Below are 19,824 nucleotides of genomic sequence, written 5' to 3' on the forward strand. Positions count from 1 at the left end.
CCAATCACAGCTCCTATTAATGATCTGTAGCTCCCAGCTCCTTTGACAGTAATGTAATTAGGTTTTTTGGTGAATAACTGTAAATTGAGGGGTTAAATTTTCCCCTCTAAACATAGTCTATGATGTTCCCTGAATAAAATGAGGCGGCTGTGCAAAATTTTGTGATTGTAAATGCGACAGTGCGATTTCTTTAGCGGACATACATACATTCATACATACATACATGCACTGAGCTTTATATATTAGATAAGTAAGGGCATCTTTGAACACCAGAAATGCGTCAGGTTACCCTTTTCTGTGGGTCTTCTGTTTTTTTAACATGTTTTTACATTAAAGTTCTGCTTTTTGATAAGCTGTTGGACTGGGAGTGCCAAAAATATTCCTATTTTGTCTCTACCCTGCTGTGCCACTCTGGCTTTGACGGCACCAGTCTAGAAAAATTAAGGTACATGAGGTATTCTTATGCAGTGTGTAAAACCTTCATCAACTATCAACTTTAAAGCCCCAATACATTATAGACAGCTATAGCTTCCCTATACCCTCCAACCCAGCAGCATTCATATCTAAATATCAAAATTCCCTGCCTTACGATCCTTGTATGATCTTATTTACTAAAATCAATGTTTAAAAAAGGACTTGGGCATGATAAATGATTTCCACAAGCCAACATCACTGCCAGCTCCTGAAAATCTTGCACATGCGCGTAGCTTTATTCACTTATAATGAACCTTTTCTGAAGCCTAGTATATGTGTATTGCTTATGATTGGAAGAACATCTTCTGCACTTCTGATCATACGCAGTGCGCCACTCAGAAGCCGGGGCACATACACGCAGCTGCAATGTGAGTGGACAAAGCTGCGCACATGTATGATATCTCTGGCAGCTTACAGTGACATCGGCTCGTGGAAATCATGCTACCAGGCCCACAGGTGCATGATAACATAGAAAGAGGGCTGACTAATCTGGGTAAATAATGCCTCATTGACTAGTCAAGGCCCTAATTAGCATAGGAACAGCACTGTTTATAAGTCCTTTTTTTAAACATTCATTTTAGCAAATTACATCATAGATGTCTGGTTAGGCAAGGAATTGTGACATACAGACATGAATGCTGCTGGGCTGGGGGGTAAAGGGGACCTGACAGATACCCATTAACATATTTAAAAAATCATGTATCATTTCCTTTATCCTTCAGAAATAATTACTACTTAGTGTTGGTATATTACATAAAATAATAATAAAATACATTTAAGATTGTGGGTGTGACATGAAAAAAAGAGGAAAAGTTCATGAGGTATGAATACTTTTTCAAGGCTTTGTATTTTTTAGAGTGTTTATCACCACCCTTATGATTGTATGTCCTGGGAAACCTATTATATACATGACTGCTTTCCTAGCACAACTCTGTGATTTCTACTGCCGGCTAGTTTTCTCTTTTCTTTTTCCCTTTTGAGGTACATAAAATTTGTACTTGATTACTATTATTTCTGTTTTTCTCTTAGGTAACATTCACTAGGATACGATACCACAAAGTTGTTCTCCGTTGGAAATGGCAAAATAAGGTAATTATAACTTAGCAGAATTTCAAAGTAGAAGTGTGAGAAGTGTGATCTGAATTTATTAGTCAATTCTGTTATATTGTGTAGACAAGTTATATATAAAAATTTATAAGAATATCTCCTTAATATTTGGTCTACAAAACTGATCTAATTTGCAATCAATACATTTTTTTACATTTATTTACAATGAAAACTCCTAAATGAACCCCTTTATCCCCCAACCCGTTTTCACCTTCATGATGTCAACGAAATTCACTCCGTCACATCCAGCATATCCTAGTATGGTGTACTGAGAGTTTCTGTTTTATTACATCATGTGATCAGTTTATATAATATCCCAAACAAAGAAATTACTATGTACCAATAAGAGCCACAGGGTTTTGTGTAGAAATGTGAAACTTCCCCGCTCATCAGTGCTAGTTGAGCCCTATGACATTTTTATAAGACAAGATGGTTTCTATACAATACAAAATGGTCTGTATTCTCTCACAATCCCCTCTTTTGTGACTAATTATGGGCATATCAGGAGGTATATAGGACTGCACTACTCACGTCCTTGGGACTTTCCTAATTGCTTCACCGAGAGTTCCCTATGTGGATATCCATAATTATATCACAACACCAATGGATCTCTTCTTGTCTCGTTTCCATATTCTATGACCAGAAGTTCTTTAACAGGATTTCCCTTACATGTGGACCTGATTAAATTTTTGTATAACAGAGAGTAGTACTTTTACGGCTACTTATACCAACACGCAAGACAATACCAGTTATATACAGATGTGTGTTATCCATGAAAATCACCAACTTAAACCCTTAAATTAATTAGTTAGTTAAGGACAGAGACTGTTTCTCCCACCATGAGTCCTTGTTTGCATCATATTCCTGTATCCACTGTTCCCTTAATTTGACTATTTCCCATATATCAGCCCCAATCTGAAGATATCCCATAAGGTCCTATATGAGATACTTCAGCACTATGGTGTGTTGAGACAATAATTCTGTTGGAGCTGTGACTCTTCACGACAGTTGTGTATCCAGATGAGTTTTCCCTCAAGCTTCATTGAAGTTTCTGTAGTTTGGAGAAGCAGGATCAACCCATCTAATCTTGACACATGACTCTTTCTTGCTTGTCTTTTTAGGATCACTCAGTCTCCTGGCTTGAGATCATGTGCTACTGGCACTGATTTAGGATCTGAAATTGGAAAATACACCTGTTTTCACACTATTTAATCAATTATATAAAACTTGTACATCCCTGGTCACTATAACCTGGTGAATCTGAAGTATCTGTGGGAAATATAATCATAGTTTTTGGTTTAGCACCTAGAACATCTTATATAGAGACCTATTTATTAAGAAAATAATACACAACATGCATTCAGTCTACAGCTTGCCCGTTTCCACCTTTTACCTTCTGTATTTTTACCTTGACTGTCCCATTCAGACTTTCCAGTTTCTCACTGCTCTGTTGAGGGTGAGGAGTGTGGAAAGCTGCTTCTTTCCAGAGTCTGTAAGATCTCTTTAATCACCTTCCTATAAAATATGCACTTTTACCACTTCCACATTTTTACATACCACACTGTTGTGAATAAGTTTTCCAGTTTGGGGCTCCCTCTTGTCTTGTGGTCAGTGCTGGTGGTGCAGTTGATGTGTGGAGTGAAAGCCACACACCTGTAGAGGACTGGCAATCAGGGTCAGATTGGGCTATTTAACTGAGTAGTTTTCTCTGGTTACTTGCCAGTGGTCAATTGCTCCAGTGTGTTAAGGACATTCTGTAACCAGCTCTGCTCACTTCTAGAACTCCTCTTACATAAGTGGTCTTTGTACCTCTGATGTTTGTTTTCCACTTTCTTGTTGTTTTCTCTGCTTTGATACTAATGTATGATTCCTTTCATTCCTTCATTTTGTCTGTGTGGAGTTCGTGGTGGAATGGGATCATTCCCTGCTGGGAGTGTCTGTATGCTTAGCTCCATGATTCTGCAAGATTTGTGTTTGTCATGCTTGGTATTAATTCAGTCCCTCATCTGTATTAGTGTTTTGGATCCCAGTAACATCTGAGGGCTGGTACAGTGGGGGAGAGGTTGTGTGACCTCAGGATTTTCCAATATCAGAAGTGCTGGTATATATTAGGGTTTTTACGGCTGCAGAAAGTTGCTCTTTCCTATCCTTTCCTATAAAGATAGTTTGGGCCTCACCTTTGCTGAATCTGTCTTTTCTGGCTTTGTATTGCATTTTTCTATATCACCGTAGACTTTACATGTGGGGATTATCTAGCTATCTTTGGGGACTACTCCGAGGCAGATTAGCTTTCTAATTTTTCTATCTGTGAGATTATTTAGTTCTCCGGCTTTGTTGAGGCATCCAGGTCATCGTTGGCACGCCTTACGGCTACTGTTAGTTGTTCGTTAGGATTAGATCTGCAGTCCGTTAAGTTTCCAGCCACTCTGTTACCTTTTTGGGATTCCGCATTTTTTGATCCTCCTCGGTCCCTGAATCATAACACCACCTCCATAATGTGCTTTTCAGCAATAGTGTAGTTTTCTACACTGAAATGCCTCAGATCAAGCCTGGAAATAAATTAACACAACAGGCACAAATTTGCATAAACCTACTCATAGTACACATCTATAATTAATCTGCAATCTCTGGAATGGGTAGAGCAAATAAGGGGTGTGTTTCTGCGGGATCTTTACAATTTTTTTCTACCTTGTTTTAGGCACACATCTTACAAGATTGGGTGAGTCTGCCCACCTTGGTACTGAACCTTGATGCCACCCATACCTTGTCTACCAAAGCACACACTGATAACTGTCTTTCACAGATGTGTTAGTCCATGGATTACCTGGGCCATCATTGAGAAGAGATCTGATGGCAGAGAAAGCTTACCGCCCTTTATCCACAGATCTTCCTCAGTCAGCTGGGCTCCCTGCGTTTCACAATACATTCCCTGTTGAATCGCTTGTTCCTTCAGGGATTTAAGAACATGAGGAGTGACAGATGTCACAGAAGTGACAGGTGCTACTGAGGTACTGGTCCATATCAGTAAAAGACTCAACTCTATGCCCATTCATTGCTTCCTGGTCGGCTGCATCTGTGCGAGCTTCTCCTCTGGCTTCATCACTGTCAACTCAGGTCTGAGCTTTATCTTCACTATATCAAGCTTATTTGATAACAGGTGAGCCTCCATCTGGGCTCAACTGCAATCTGCGGTCTTTGTAGATTTCTCATGTGACCTTAGGAAACATCTACCACCTAAATACACATTTGACTATCTTACTCTTTTCCACACTACGTGTCCCAAAGAGGGCATCTTCATCACTGCCTCCTGTACCGATAGGAGGGAAGGGAGTGGTTTAGCTTTTTACTACCTCACGTTGTATAAACTGTAGCATATCCAGTGTAGCATATCCATCTTATCATTTTGTTCCGTCTATGAAAAGAAAACTAAAAATATGTATTAGATCATTCCATAACTTTAGCTCAGACTATGATACAGTTAGTGGTCGTCTATACTTTACTGGTTGAAAATACTATACTAAATAAATAAAATAAAGGACAAGATTTTCCTATGCTTCATTTAGCAGACATGTTTTTTAGTAATCCAGTAAATATGACTGTTGCGGGGGAAGGGCCAGTTTCAGGGTCTCTCAAGTATGAGTGTCTGCTGTGCCCTCTACTGTTGGAGAATAGTTGACCTCTTTCCCCCCTTTTTGAATTCAATATCGTCTAGCAATCTTTGATAGACGAGCAAATACTCACACTTCCGGTTCCGTACTTTCATCGTGCTCTGACCCGCTCTTGCAGTCCACACAAACGCACACAAATACACACACACAAACACACACATATTATGCTCACCTTACCTTCCTTTCCCTCGCTGGCCTCCTGGTTCTTGTAGTCCGCAGGTACAGTATGTGTATACTAGGTAAAGAACGTAAAGTATCGGGTAACCATCGCGACGATGGAGGAACTTCCACTGTCAGTCGCTTCTCAAAGGCAGCACGCTGACCAATCAGAGGCAAGTGGCTCCTGCGTATGACATTACGTTGACAGCGGAAGCTTCAGTATTGGTCGCGATGGTTACCCGATACACATCCTGTACCTGTGGACGACCAAAACCAGGAGGCCGGTGAGGGAATGGAAGGTAAGGTGAGCATAATATGTGTATGTGTGTGTGTGTTTGTGTGTGTTTGTGCGTGTGTTGAATGGCACAATAGGGGACCAGGATAGGACATTGAACAAATTGTGGAACGAATTGTCTGAGCTTCCATTATTTCTCATGGGAAATTTTGCTTTGCTAGACGAGCAACTTGGTTTACGAGCACACTCCCAGAACAGATTGTTCTCGTAAACCAAGCTTCCACTATATATACTGTATATCTGATAACTTTGTTTTGTATCAGTCCTGTGCCATCCAGAAAAGCAATTACACAGCGTATTTTACTTTGTGTTACTGTATTATTGTCTGGTCTTTGAAAGTTTTTATCTCCCTCCTTTTTTTCAGGTGTATCAATGTAGCAAAGTGTACGTTTTTTTTACATGCGTCCTGAACGTTTCTCTGCTGCAAAAGCGGATCCTGTTTTTCCAAAGAGAAACGCATACAAACGCGTGTGTTGTTTTACATGATCCTGTCACTTGAAATTACGGGCGGGTGGTATTGGAGTCATGTGATCAGGAGTAAGGGGAACTGAACGTGATAGACTGGAAATTCAGATGGAGAAAGAGAGAGAGAAAAAAAGAGAAAGCGAGAGAGGAAAAAAAAAGAAAGAGAGAAAAAAAGAGAGAGAGAGAAAAAGAGAGAGAGAAAAAAAAAGAGAGAGAGATAAAAAAGAGAGAGAGAAAGAGAGACAGAGAGAAAGAGAGAGAGAAAAAGAGAGAGAGAGAAAAAGAGAGAGAGAAAGAGAGGTAAAGAGAGAAAGAGAGAGAGAAAGAAAGAGAGAGAGAGAAAGAGAGAGAAAAGAGAGAGAGAGAAAGAGAGAGAAAAAGAGAGAGAGAGAGAAAGAGAGAGAAAGAGAAAAAGAGAGAGAAGAAGAGAGAGAAAAAAAAGAGAGAGATCCATAGTGAGAGTCCACAGAGAAAGTACAGGAGACCACATGCCCCACAATGGCAACACATAGCAATCCCCAAAGAGAGTCCACAGAGAGAGCACAGGAGACCACATGCCACACAATGGCAAAGCACAGCAATCCCAATCCTTAAAACATGCCACCCAAACCCCCCACTACAAGAACCTGTTATGTCCTATAAAAATCTTTCTTCATTACCAAATATGACATCCTTAGTTAGCAGCAGCTGGAACATTCAAGGATTGAATGCCTCAGCTTTTTGGTCCAAGACAAATGACCCAGACTTCAAACAAAGACTAAAGAATATTGACATCCAGATCCTTCTGGAGACATGGGCACGGACAGAGGAGGAATTCCTGGCACTCAAGAGATATAAGGAATTTTCTGTCTCCGCCCACAAAAACAAGAACACCAAACAGGGCCGCTGCTCAGGGGGTATAATGGTATATGGAGGAGATCAAAGATCACATCAAGGCAGTAAAAAGAGGAGAAAGCCATATCTGGATTAGGATAGACAGCTCCATCATCACCTCTCAGCAGGACATCTACCTCTGCGCAGCCTACATTCCTTCATCAGAATCCCCATACTATAAGCCGGACATCTATGAGGACCTACAGAGGGAGGTAGCCCAATTCCAGTCCATGGGCAGGGTTCTCATCTGCGGAGACCTCAATGCCAGGATTAGTACAGAAAGGAACTCCCTGTCACCTGACGGAAATACATATGTAATGGGAGAGGAGCCCTTCTACAGTAACTGAGTACAGACAGCAAGAAACAGCTACGACAGAGTGGTGAATAAAAGCGGAAGAACGCTGTTGAACCTGTGCCGGACCTTGGGGTTGTATATAGTGAATAGGCGCATCAGGGAGGACTCATTAGGGAGATTTACACTAAACTCCCACATAGGCAGCAGTGTGGTGGATTATGCAATAACAGACATGGACACAGTAAAAACAAATGCCTTCATAGTCACCCCCGAAACTCACCTGTCAGACCACAACCAAACACTGCTGTACATGTGATCCATGGACAATCAACACACAGATAAGCGCCACCTGACCGGTCTCCACAACCTGCCACCATCCTACAAATGGCCTAAACAGTTATCCACTGAATACACCAACATGAGCAACAGAACCGAGATCCAAGAGCTACTTGTTAATTTCAACACAAGACGCTATACACCACACCAGGAAGGAGTCAACCGGGCAGTGAATGACTTTAACAACATCCTGTATACCATGGCAGAGCTAGCAGGTGTCAGAAAGACCAACCCCAAGAAACCTTCAAATAAACAAGGCCAAAAATGGTTTGTGAAAGAATGCAAGTCGCTACGCAACTCCCTAAGGGTAGCCTCAAACCAAAAACACAGAGACCCCAACAACAGGGACCTAAGAGCGGCCCATGACACCCTACAGAGGCAATACAAGTGCATTCTCAAGGAGAAAAAAAAGAGGCACATCTCCCAAGAACTACAGAAGCTTGAGGACTCCCTCCAGGATAACTCATTCTGGAAAACCTAGATATCCGCACAAAGTCCAAGCATAGCACCCTCCACATTAAAAATGGCAACATCTGGCACAGCTACTTCAAAGACCTCTACAAGAATATACCAGAACAAGACCTAACCCCAGAACAGGAGCACCTAACTACTCAACTCAGGGACATGGAGGAGACAATCAAAGACTTCCAAAATCCTCTGGACATACCAATCAGTGTGCTGGAAATAAAAGACAAAATCAAAATTATGAAATGCAAGAAGGCCGCGGGCAGTGACGGCATCCTGTCAGAGATGATAAAATACAGTTCCCCAGATATACATGCAGCACTGGCAAAACTATTCACCCACGTCCTGAGTGCCGGTGTCACGAACCGGGGTACGGGGGCTCCTCGTTTGCATTCTGGAGCAGTTCCTCCCCGTACCCGAAGTGGCTCGGTCCGGTCTTCTGAGCCACGGATGCTGACAAGGGCTTTTTGGCATTCTGACACTAAGTGGCAAAAAGAGCCTACTGAGCATGTGCGGGATTCCTATGGGTATTTTGCCACTATCTGAGCATATCAGTGATGTGGCACGTTCCTATTGGCCACAGTGACATCATCGGTGATGTGTGACCTGCGGGGGGCATATAATCTAGTGTGGATCCGAGAGGGTGACGAGTGGAAAACGGCGTTTAACACCCGAGATGGCCATTACGAGTATCTCGTCATGGCTTTCGGATTATGCAATGCCCCCGCAGTGTTCCAGGATTTTGTGAACGATGTGTTCCAAGAGCTACTGCTAACATCAGTTGTCGTTTACCTTGATGACATTCTGATCTATTCCCCGGATCTGGAGACACACCACCAGGACATGGCACGAGTCCTGACACGCCTCCGAGCCAACTCCCTCTATGCTAAACTCGAAAAGTGCATCTTCAAGCAACCATCCCTTCCCTTCCTGGGATATATAGTGTCCTATAAAGGTCTGGCCATGGACCCAGCAAAAACCGAGGCTGTAAAGAGCTGGGCAGAACCAAGGTCCCTGAGGGCGATTCAGCGGTTCCTTGGTTTTGTCAACTATTATAGGCAATTTAGACCGCACTTCTCTATGCTCGTAGCTCCCTTGGTACGGCTTACGAAAAAGGGTGCTAATCCAAAAGATTAGTCACCGGAGACTACAAAGGCGTTTAGTGACATCAAAGCCCATTTTGTAAGTCCCCCGATATTACATCGTCCCGACGTAGAGAAGCCCTTTTTGCTGGAAGTAGATGCTTCTTCGGTAGGAGCTGGAGCCGTCCTGTATCAGAAGAATAGTAATGGAAGGAAACGACCATGTTTCTTCTATTCCAAAACCTTCTCTCTTGCGGAGAGGAATTACACTATAGGGGATATATTCCAAGAGGTAGAGCAGAAAGCAGGTTTCAAAATCCGCGCCACACCACAGAAAATCCAGATGCTTGTTAGTAAATCCTTTCTTTCTTTATTTTTTACAGGTCTACGCGTTTCGAGGACATATCCGTCGTCATCATCAGGACAAGATGCAAAGAAAGACTATAGCAAACAGGGAGTCACAGGCTCCTATATAAGTGTTTGAATGTAGCCACGTATACAGAGATTACGTCATCCACCCCTTCGTGACTCATAAACACGTGCAGCGGTGGATAGTTACCAGCATTGACAAACAGAGAAAAAAAGAGGAAAAAAAAGGTGAAAAAGAAAAGAAAAAAAGAGAATGAAAAAGGAGAGAAGAAGACAAAAGAAAACTGTGTGTTTGAAATATTCAATGAAAAAATAAAATATATTATGTGAGGAATAATGAGAGAAAATTTATGTGCGAATATGAAAATAAAATGATGGGACATCATTTTATTTTCATATTCGCACATAAATTTTCTCTCATTATTCCTCACTTAATATATTTTATCTTTTCATTGAATATTTCAAACACACATTTTTCTTTTGTCTTCTCTTCTTTTTCATTTTTTTTTTTTCTTTTCTTTTTCACCTTTTTTTTTTCCTCTTTTTTTCTCTGTTTGTCAATGCTGGTAACTTTATCCACCGCTGCACGTGTTTATGAGTCATGAAGGGGTGGATGACGTAATCTCTGTATATGTGGCTACATTCAAACACTTATATAGGAGCCTGTGACTCCCTGTTTGCTATAGTCTTCGCCTTCTCTTTCCACAGTCACCTTCACTATAGGGGATAGAGAGCTTCTAGCTATGAAGCCAGCATTAGCAGAGTGGCGATATCTGCTAGAGCAGACCTGGGCAAGGTGCGGCCCATGGGCCGCATCCGGCCCGCCTACTGTCTGTGACCGGCCCGCCCGTCTTAGCTCAGAGTTGGGGGCGTGGCCTGATCTACACTGCTGAGAGCAGACGCAGATACTGTCCAGATACACCGTTGCCAGATGGACTGCTATTACAGAGCCCGACCACGCGTCCTGTGGGTGGGCTGGCCAAATGCCCCCTGGGTTGGAGACTCAACAGGTGTTTCGGGCCCCAATACCTTCTCTTGATTTTGACCGTGCACTGTTGATTTAAACTTGCATCCCAGGACAGCAGACATGCCCACACTGTTCTTGGTGGGCAGCGTCTGCTGTTCTCACCTCACCCAGTGTGCCTGCGGCAGGAGAGGAGTCTGTGAGCAGGCAGGAGGAGGTCAGCACAGGGGCGGCAGGCAGGAGGAGGTCAGCACAGGGCCGGCAGGCAGGAGGAGGTCAGCACAGGGTCGGCAGGCAGGAGGAGGTCAGCACAGGGGCGGCAGGCAGGAGGAGGTCAGCACAGGGCCGGCAGGCAGGAGGAGGTCAGCACAGGGCCGGCAGGCAGGAGGAGGTCAGCACAGGGTCGGCAGGCAGGAGGAGGTCAGCACAGGGGCGGCAGGCAGGAGGAGGTCAGCACAGGGGCGGCAGGCAGGAGGAGGTCAGCACAGGGCCGGCAGGCAGGAGGAGGTCAGCACAGGGTCGGCAGGCAGGAGGAGGTCAGCACAGGGCCGGCAGACAGGAGGAGGTCAGCACAGGGCCGGCAGGCAGGAGGAGGTCAGCACAGGGCTGGCAGGCAGGAGGAGGTCAGCACAGGGCCGGCAGGCAGGAGGAGGTCAGCACAGGGCCGGCAGGCAGGAGGAGGTCAGCACAGGGCCGGCAGGCAGGAGGAGGTCAGCACAGGGTCGGCAGGCAGGAGGTCTCAGATGTTCCCACAGTGACAGGTGACAGGACCCGGCTCTCCCGGTATGTTCACAGCAGCTGTCTGCAGTCGCTCTATCTGGGGCACACGCTGATGTATCCTAACAGGTGAACTTTGACACAGATCTCGTCGGCTGTCAGTGGGAGTCATCGGCTGCAGCGTCACAAGATCTATGTGTAATGTCTGCAGCAATTACTCACAGTGAGAGTAGAGACTGCAGACAGGAGAGCACAGCATCCTGCACTGTCTGATCCTCAGCCTGGATCCAGGATGTCAAATAGTGTAAAGTATATAGACCCAGATATTACAGCATGTGAGGTCCTGGTGCAGGTATCAGATCAGTCACTGCACAAATCATTGTATATCTGTGCCCAGTATCCAGTGTACACACTTATATACATTCTGATGTCTGTAGCCACTGTATAGTAAATACTAATCTGAATTCTGTCTGTCCTGTACTGTACACCCTTCACCATGTGATGTCTATGTGTGGCGCCCCTGACCTGGTCAGGCACCACAGAGTATTGCACCCATGCGGGAGCAATGCTTCCAGGTAATCTCCAAAGGCCAGGATGAGGTGCACACACAAACATATAGTGACCAGGCCTCCCATATTACCAGAGGGGACCCTTGGGTAGCCATAAGGGGTTAACTTTCAATTCCCAGCTAGGGGTGTGTTCAGAGGCTGGTTGCTAGGAAGCAGGGCAGAGAGAGAGAGGAAGAGGAGAGTCTGGAGGAAGAAGTTGAAGTGTGTGGAAGGGAGCAGAGGAGCTCTCGTGTCAGACAGGTCCTGAGGAGTGCAGTAGCTGAAAGCGGGGGAGAAAGGAGTACCGTGGGTCGGCCTGAAAACCATCCAGAGAGAGAAGGGTGGCTGAGTACGGAGATCCCTGTATCCGAGCACACAAGGGGAACTAGATCCCCAGTACAGGCAGCAGATCATCCAGAGCTGCTTAACCTACAGGTGGAGGGGGTACTTCATGCCCTCACCACGACTACACAGAGCTTGAGCCAAGCAGCAATCACCAGGCCCATAAGGGGACAGGGCCAGAAGCCATCCCACCAAGGCCACGCTGCCGGCAGACGAGCCAGAGAGAGGGGAGCAGGGTGGTAACAGCTTCCCTGGAGGGGTCCTACCACGCTTCAAGCAAAGGATCCTCCTAAAACAGAAAGAGTGCAAGGAAGGCGAGTGGACAGCTACCCTCAGAACGGCCTCCTGGAATTCCTGGTTCAACCTGGTTATCACAGTGTCGCCCGGGCATCTCACCGTGACCTCCAAGCAGTGAGTAAACACGTTGAAAGACTTCTTGGACTGTGTTTGAGTCATTCTGCGACCTGTGGTCCCACACACATACACCGGGGCCTGGGGCTTGCCTCACTCTCAGGGGGCTAATATACTGACTGCACCCACCATCAGCCCCAGGCATCCCTTAATCTGCAGTGGCGGTCCCCGCTGACCGCAATACTGAGAGTGGCGTCACGACAATCCTGAAAGAAGGTTCCCTACCTGTGACCAGACTGTTCCATCCACGTGGAGTCCCTGAAGGTACTGCACCGACACATACTAGCGGGGCTTCACAACTTCTGGCGTCACGAACAGGATATGGACTAGACCTGTTCAGACAGGTGACCGTGTGCCTCAGAGGTCCGACCGCAAAAATTGAACCGCCGCCATATTGCCATCTTCAAAAGCGCGCGCTGCAGCCCGCGCGAGGGAGAAGAGCACCGCCCACGAAGAGGTGTGGCCGCCCCAGAATCCCCACAATTCAGAGAGCGTACTGACCCCGGAAGTGGAGAGGGAGCGCGCAGATTTCTGAAGAAAAATGGACGCTGCAGGAGGTAATGCCCCTGGTCAGGGCGACGCAGCCCAAGCGATGCCAGCCCCCGTCGCGCTGGACGCAGCAGCGCCTGGTGCCGGTGCCGCGGTCGCAGCCGCGCCGGCTGAAATCTCCCCCATAATGCCAGTTTCCTTGCTGTATGTCCCAGGAGCGCAATGGCTGCCCCAATATGCCGGTAACATAGACACGCTGACCGGGTTTAAGAAGAAGATCAACACCCTGCTAGACATGCACGCGATGACTGGTAAGCAGAGGGCCGCTGTGGTGCTGGGACAATTGACTGAGGCAGCAGAATTGGAAGCTGAGTCCTGGACCAATGATGACCGGAGCTCTGTTGAGACCATCTTTGCCAAACTAGCAGCTGCTTTTGAACACCGCACCGAGGGAGAGCTGAGGACGGACTTCTATAACTGCCGGCAGAAGCCCCAAGATAGCATAAGAGCCTATGCCCTCAGGCTGCAGGCTGCACTGCGGGCTCTCAAGCTGGTGGACCCTGTCAGTGATCAGGAAGGAAACCGGATGATGAAGGAACAATTCTTGCGGGGCCTGCGCTCTCCTGAGGATGGGAAGCAGATGAAGCTGTGGTCCCTGGAACACCCTGACGTGGACTTTGCCATTCTGAAAGACAGGGCAGTGAAAGCACTCCAACCTCCTGTGGACACAGACCCCGTCGCACCAGCATGGCCTGCCAGTTCCACGGCTGCAGGAGCGGAATCCTCCTCGCAGGCCCTGGTAACTGCAAAAGGACTCAACACGCCAGCAGAGACCATAAATACACTATCCTCCCAGGTGCAACAGCTCACTAAGGACGTCGCACAAATCCTGAAAGCAATGCAGTTGCCCTCAGAGACCAAAGTCCCTCATCGGATCCTGCTAGCTGACAACCCAGAGGACGTCCCTTGGATGCGGAGGAGAAGAGGTCCCCCAACCCGAGGCAGGAGCAGTGATCGCTATGACTCATCTGGACAACCCATCTGTCGTCGTTGCCAGGAGGCAGGACACTATGCAAGGGCCTGTCCTTTAAACGAGCCAAACCTGGGGCCGGGGGCCAGTCCTCAGGATTAAGAAGATCAGGCCCAAGTCGCTGCTGTGATCAGTACGTGGGTGGACGTCCTGTCCTGTCCATCGTCCTGGACGGGATCCCTACCCCGGCGTTATTGGACACCGGCTCTCAGGTCACCACGATCCCGTATGTCCTTTATCGGAGGTTTTGGTCGGACGACGATCTCCGACCACCGGACCCCTCCCTCACCATCTATGCTGCCAACGGACAACCTATAGGCCAGATTGGGGTCAAAGAGGTAACCATAAAGGTGGGAAGGCAGGAAATGAAGGGACAAGGACTGATTGTTGTGGACACTGATATTAGAGAAAGGAACCCGCAAATGATTTTAGGCACTAATGTCATAGAAAATTGCCTAGGGGAAGTGTTGTTGTTGCTTCACCAGATTGTTGAAGGTGCTGAGGGCAGGTCGCAAAGAGCCTTGCAAAAGGAGATCCGAATCATTCTGAGGAAGCAACAGGTAAAACAGGCTGGCGGTGAGATTGGTAGTGTACGGGTGATGGATGCAAACCCCATTGTGATACCCCCACGGAGTGAAATGATGATGTGGTGTAGAGCAGCGGTAGGTCTCAGAGGACAAGATTACCAGGCTGTACTAGAGCCCACTCATTCAGACCACTGGCCCACGATTCTGACAGCCAGGGGGGTAGTTGATGTACACAAGGGACGAGTGCCTGTACGAGTGTTGAACTGTGGGGAGGAGGAAGCCAGACTACCAAGGTACGCTACCATAGCCAAACTGTTTACATGCTCAGATGACGCCATAACACCTGTAGGTCCCCTGACACAAGCTGACTCAAAAGAGGGCGAGACCTCCCAAAAGCAGTTAGAGGATTGGTGCCAGAAACTACACGTGGGGACTGACTCTACACCCGACTACCAGAAACATGGGGTTTACAGGGTCGTGCAGGAATACGAGCAGGTCTTTAGTAAGAACCCACTAGACTTTGGTAGGATCAAAGGGGTGCAACATCACATACCCACAGGCAGTCATCCTCCCATTAAGGAAAGACATAGGCCTATTCCACCAGCCCATTACCAGCGCACAAAGGACATGCTGAAGGACATGAAGGAGGCAGGCGTCATAAGGGACAGTTGTAGCCCCTGGGCGGCTCCCCTGGTCCTGGTAAGAAAGAAGGATGGCACGATGAGGATGTGTGTGGATTACAGACGGATAAATCAGATAACACACAAGGATGCCTACCCTTTGCCAAGGATAGAGGAATCCCTCGCTGCCTTGAAAGCCTCTAACTACTTTTCTACCCTAGATCTTACTAGTGGCTACTGGCAAGTATCTGTAGCAGAAGAAGATCGGGAGAAGACGGCCTTCACCACCCCAATGGGCCTCTGTGAGTTCAACAGCATGCCATTTGGACTCTGCAATGCCCCCGGGACCTTCCAGAGGCTTATGGAATGCTGCCTAGGGCACCTCAACTTTGAAACCGTCCTGCTATACCTGGATGATGTCATCGTGTACTCCAAGACCTACGAGGACCACCTGAAACACCTGGCTGAAGTCTTTGAAGCGCTATCCCGATATGGAATGAAGCTGAAACCATCCAAGTGCCATTTACTGAAGCCAAAGGTCCAGTACCTAGGTCACGTGGTCAGTGCAGAAGGAGTAGCACCGGACCCAGAGAAGGTCACAGTCATCCAGGAATGGCCCACACCTACTACCGTCCGGGAGGTACGTCAGTTCCTTGGCTTGGTAGGCTACTACAGAAGGTTCATCAAGGGCTACACGAAAATGGCAGCGCCTTTGCAAGAGCTCCTGGTAGGCCACCCAAAGAAGAGAGGAAATATCTCCGGCCCGCCATTTCACTGGGGAGAAGCAGAAGAACACTCCTTCAGACAAATGAAAGGGGCCTTGACGGGTGAAGAGATCCTAGCCTACCCTGACTACGGTCTGCCATTCGTACTGTACACAGATGCCAGTAATGTGGGACTGGGAGCAGTGCTTTCATAGGTGCAGGGAGGCAAAGAGCGTGTGATTGCTTACGCCAGCAGGAAGCTCAGGCCTACTGAAAGAAACCCAGAGAATTATAGCTCATTCAAGCTAGAGTTCCTGGCCATGGTATGGGCTATCACAGAGCGGTTCAAGCACTACCTGGCAGCCACCAAATTCACTGTCTTCACGGACAACAACCCCCTGACCCACTTGGATACTGCTAAATTGGGTGCCATGGAGCAGCGTTGGGTAGCCCGACTGGCGAATTATGACTTTACTGTCAAGTATCGAGCTGGCCGCAAGAACGGCAACGCAGATGCTCTGTCCAGGATGCCTCACCTAGCAGACGAGGGTGAAGATGTAGATGATCTTGAAGAGATTGAGCTGCCAGCGTTCCATCGCCATGGAGCAAAACAGTGTCGGCAGTCGCGTGCCAACCGCCAAGAGGTGACCCTGAACCCACTACCTCACTACAACTGGAAGGAGACCCAGGAAAATGATCCAGCGGTAGGCTTGGTAAAGAAACTGATCAGCCAGCCGGGCGCCAGCCTTGACAAAGGAGCCCCACCTGAGGCACAGTACCTATGGAAGGAGAGGGGTCGATTATTCATCTATCAAGACAAACTTTACAGGAGCATCATTGACCCGAGGACGCATGAGAAGGTGTGGCAAGTGATTGTACCACAGAAGGATACGAGGATGGTGCTAGAAGCCTATCACAATGGTGCAGGCCACTTTGGTTGGAAGAAACTGGAGGCCCTACTTAAAGTAAGATTCTACTGGGTGGGCATGAGATCTGCCCTAGAGAAGTGGTGTCGAAACTGCGGGCCCTGCAATCTTAGAAGAAAAGACCAGCACAGCCAGAGAGCACCACTCCAGCCAATCCAAACTAAACGGCCCCTGGAGATCGTGGCCCTGGACCATGTAAAGTTGGCACCCAGCAGACAAGGCTACAACTACGCTCTCACTATGGTTGACCACTACTCCAGATTCCTGGTGGTAGTACCAGTCAAGGACTTGACAGGTCAAACTGCAGCCAAAGCTTTCCAGACACACTTCTGTCGACCACATGGCTATCCAGATCAAGTGCTCACTGACCAAGGACCAGCCTTTGAAGCTGAAGTGTTTAAGGAGTTTTGTAACCTATACGGCTGCCAGAAGATCCGTACTACGCCTTACCATCCTCAGACCAATGGCATGTGTGAGAAAATGAACCACATCATTCTCGACCTTCTGAAGACTCTCCCACTAGAAGAACGAAGTCAGTGGCCGGAAAAACTGCCCGATCTAGTGGACATGTATAACAACATCCCTGTGAGTTCCACGAACTGCACACCGGCATACCTGATGAGGGCCAGACCAGGGAGATTGCCAGTAGATCTGGAAATGGGAGTTGAGACCCCTGAAGACCATCTACAAGGTGCTGATTGGGATTCCAACCGCCAAGCCCAATACAAGAAAGTACAAGAGTGTGTGGAGCGAAGCCTGACTCAGCAGCGTGAGAAACAAGAAAAGGCCTACAATCGAAAAGCACCTGCTGTTCCCTTGATGCCAGGAGATATAGTTCTCAAAAGAAAGAGAAGACGTCATAAACTTGACAATCACTGGGAAGAAGAACCCTATACTGTGTTACCATCGACGCTTAGCAATGAAAAGACATGCCTTATCAGCAAAGATGGAGGAAAAACAACAGCTGTCGTTTCTAGAGATCGCTTAAAGAAATGTCCTGAACAACTAAGAATCCCTGAAGAAATTCCCAACCCTTTGCCAGTTCAAGAACCAAAAGAAAAGATGATCCATACTGTACTTGGAGATTTTCCAGCAAGTTGGCCTCAATACAATGGAGCAGTAGTTATTCCGGTTATTACATTCCCTCAATCTGGAGAAGTAAGAGACCCAGAAGAACCTGTTCAGAACCTGGAAGAGCCAATTGTAGCTGAAGCAGAAGACCATGCACTGGTATCGATACCTAGTATACCTATTATTCACATCGAGACACATACATCGGGTGGGAGGACACAACCTCAGACAGATGACAGTATAGTACTGCGTAGATCAACCCGCAGCAACTTTGGTCAGCTCCCATTACGCTATAGAGAAAGTACAGTTTAGTTCAAAGTGACTGTATGAAAGGTAATGTTTAACCTGTTTACAGTTAAGTAACGTTTAAGCGAAATGTGCCCACAAGGACTATTGTGAGACCTCCTTAAAATGTTAGACCACTGGTTATGAACTGGCTTTAACCACAAACTTTTGCATTGTAAAAAGTTGCCTCCTTGGTATCAACCACAGAGTCTGCCTGTTGAGGGGCATGGCTCTGCACCAACAAGGGGGCACGCCTGTTTATGGGGCCTGCCCTCCAACACTCGGAAGCGGGTACGCCTGTTTATGGGGCCTACCTTACACCACTCCCCTCAGGAGAGGAAGATTGGAGGAAAGGTCTGGGGAATGTGATGGCCCAGCCCTGGTCACCAAAAGGACCGGCGACCTACCTCCTGGAGGTTTTTGGGTGGGGTTCGGACATGTGGGTGGTTGGTGGTGGAATGGTACCTGGTATGTTTAAATGTAAATAATTGCCCCTGCGTGGGAAAAGTTTGTAATTACCTTTTTTCTTTCTCTTGTCTTTGCAGCCCGAGGACGTGCTGATGATAACTAAGGGGGAATGTGGCGCCCCTGACCTGGTCAGGCACCACAGAGTATTGCACCCATGCGGGAGCAATGCTTCCAGGTAATCTCCAAAGGCCAGGATGAGGTGCACACACAAACATATAGTGACCAGGCCTCCCACATTACCAGAGGGGACCCTTGGGTAGCCATAAGGGGTTAACTTTCAATTCCCAGCTAGGGGTGTGTTCAGAGGCTGGTTGCTAGGAAGCAGGGCAGAGAGAGAGAGGAAGAGGAGAGTCTGGAGGAAGAAGTTGAAGTGTGTGGAAGGGAGCAGAGGAGCTCTCGTGTCAGACAGGTCCTGAGGAGTGCAGTAGCTGAAAGCGGGGGAGAAAGGAGTACCGTGGGTCGGCCTGAAAACCATCCAGAGAGAGAAGGGTGGCTGAGTACGGAGATCCCGGTATCCGAGCACACAAGGGGAACTAGATCCCCAGTACAGGCAGCAGATCATCCAGAGCTGCTTAACCTACAGGTGGAGGGGGTACTTCATGCCCTCACCACGACTACACAGAGCTTGAGCCAAGCAGCAATCACCAGGCCCATAAGGGGACAGGGCCAGAAGCCATCCCACCAAGGCCACGCTGCCGGCAGACGAGCCAGAGAGAGGGGAGCAGGGTGGTAACAGCTTCCCTGGAGGGGTCCTACCACGCTTCAAGCAAAGGATCCTCCTAAAACAGAAAGAGTGCAAGGAAGGCGAGTGGACAGCTACCCTCAGAACGGCCTCCTGGAATTCCTGGTTCAACCTGGTTATCACAGTGTCGCCCGGGCATCTCACCGTGACCTCCAAGCAGTGAGTAAACACGTTGAAAGACTTCTTGGACTGTGTTTGAGTCATTCTGCGACCTGTGGTCCCACACACATACACCGGGGCCTGGGGCTTGCCTCACTCTCAGGGGGCTAATATACTGACTGCACCCACCATCAGCCCCAGGCATCCCTTAATCTGCAGTGGCGGTCCCCGCTGACCGCAATACTGAGAGTGGCGTCACGACAATCCTGAAAGAAGGTTCCCTACCTGTGACC

The 19,824-nt window shown here is 47.5% G+C and overlaps 1 protein-coding gene across 2 annotated transcripts in view; it reads left to right on the forward strand.

Annotated features, from left to right (window-relative positions):
- KMO (kynurenine 3-monooxygenase) overlaps positions 1 to 19,824 on the forward strand; it is a 1,795,071-nt gene that overhangs the window by 1,690,241 nt on the left and 85,006 nt on the right. For both annotated transcript variants that reach the window (XM_075338209.1, XM_075338210.1), the window contains one exon: positions 1,504 to 1,563. In XM_075338209.1, the coding sequence (XP_075194324.1) occupies positions 1,504 to 1,563 (60 nt within the window). The remainder of the gene's footprint in view (positions 1 to 1,503; positions 1,564 to 19,824) is intronic.

Source organism: Anomaloglossus baeobatrachus, chromosome 3 (genome assembly GCF_048569485.1).
Source record: "Anomaloglossus baeobatrachus isolate aAnoBae1 chromosome 3, aAnoBae1.hap1, whole genome shotgun sequence".
Taxonomy (NCBI): Eukaryota; Metazoa; Chordata; class Amphibia; order Anura; family Aromobatidae; genus Anomaloglossus; species Anomaloglossus baeobatrachus.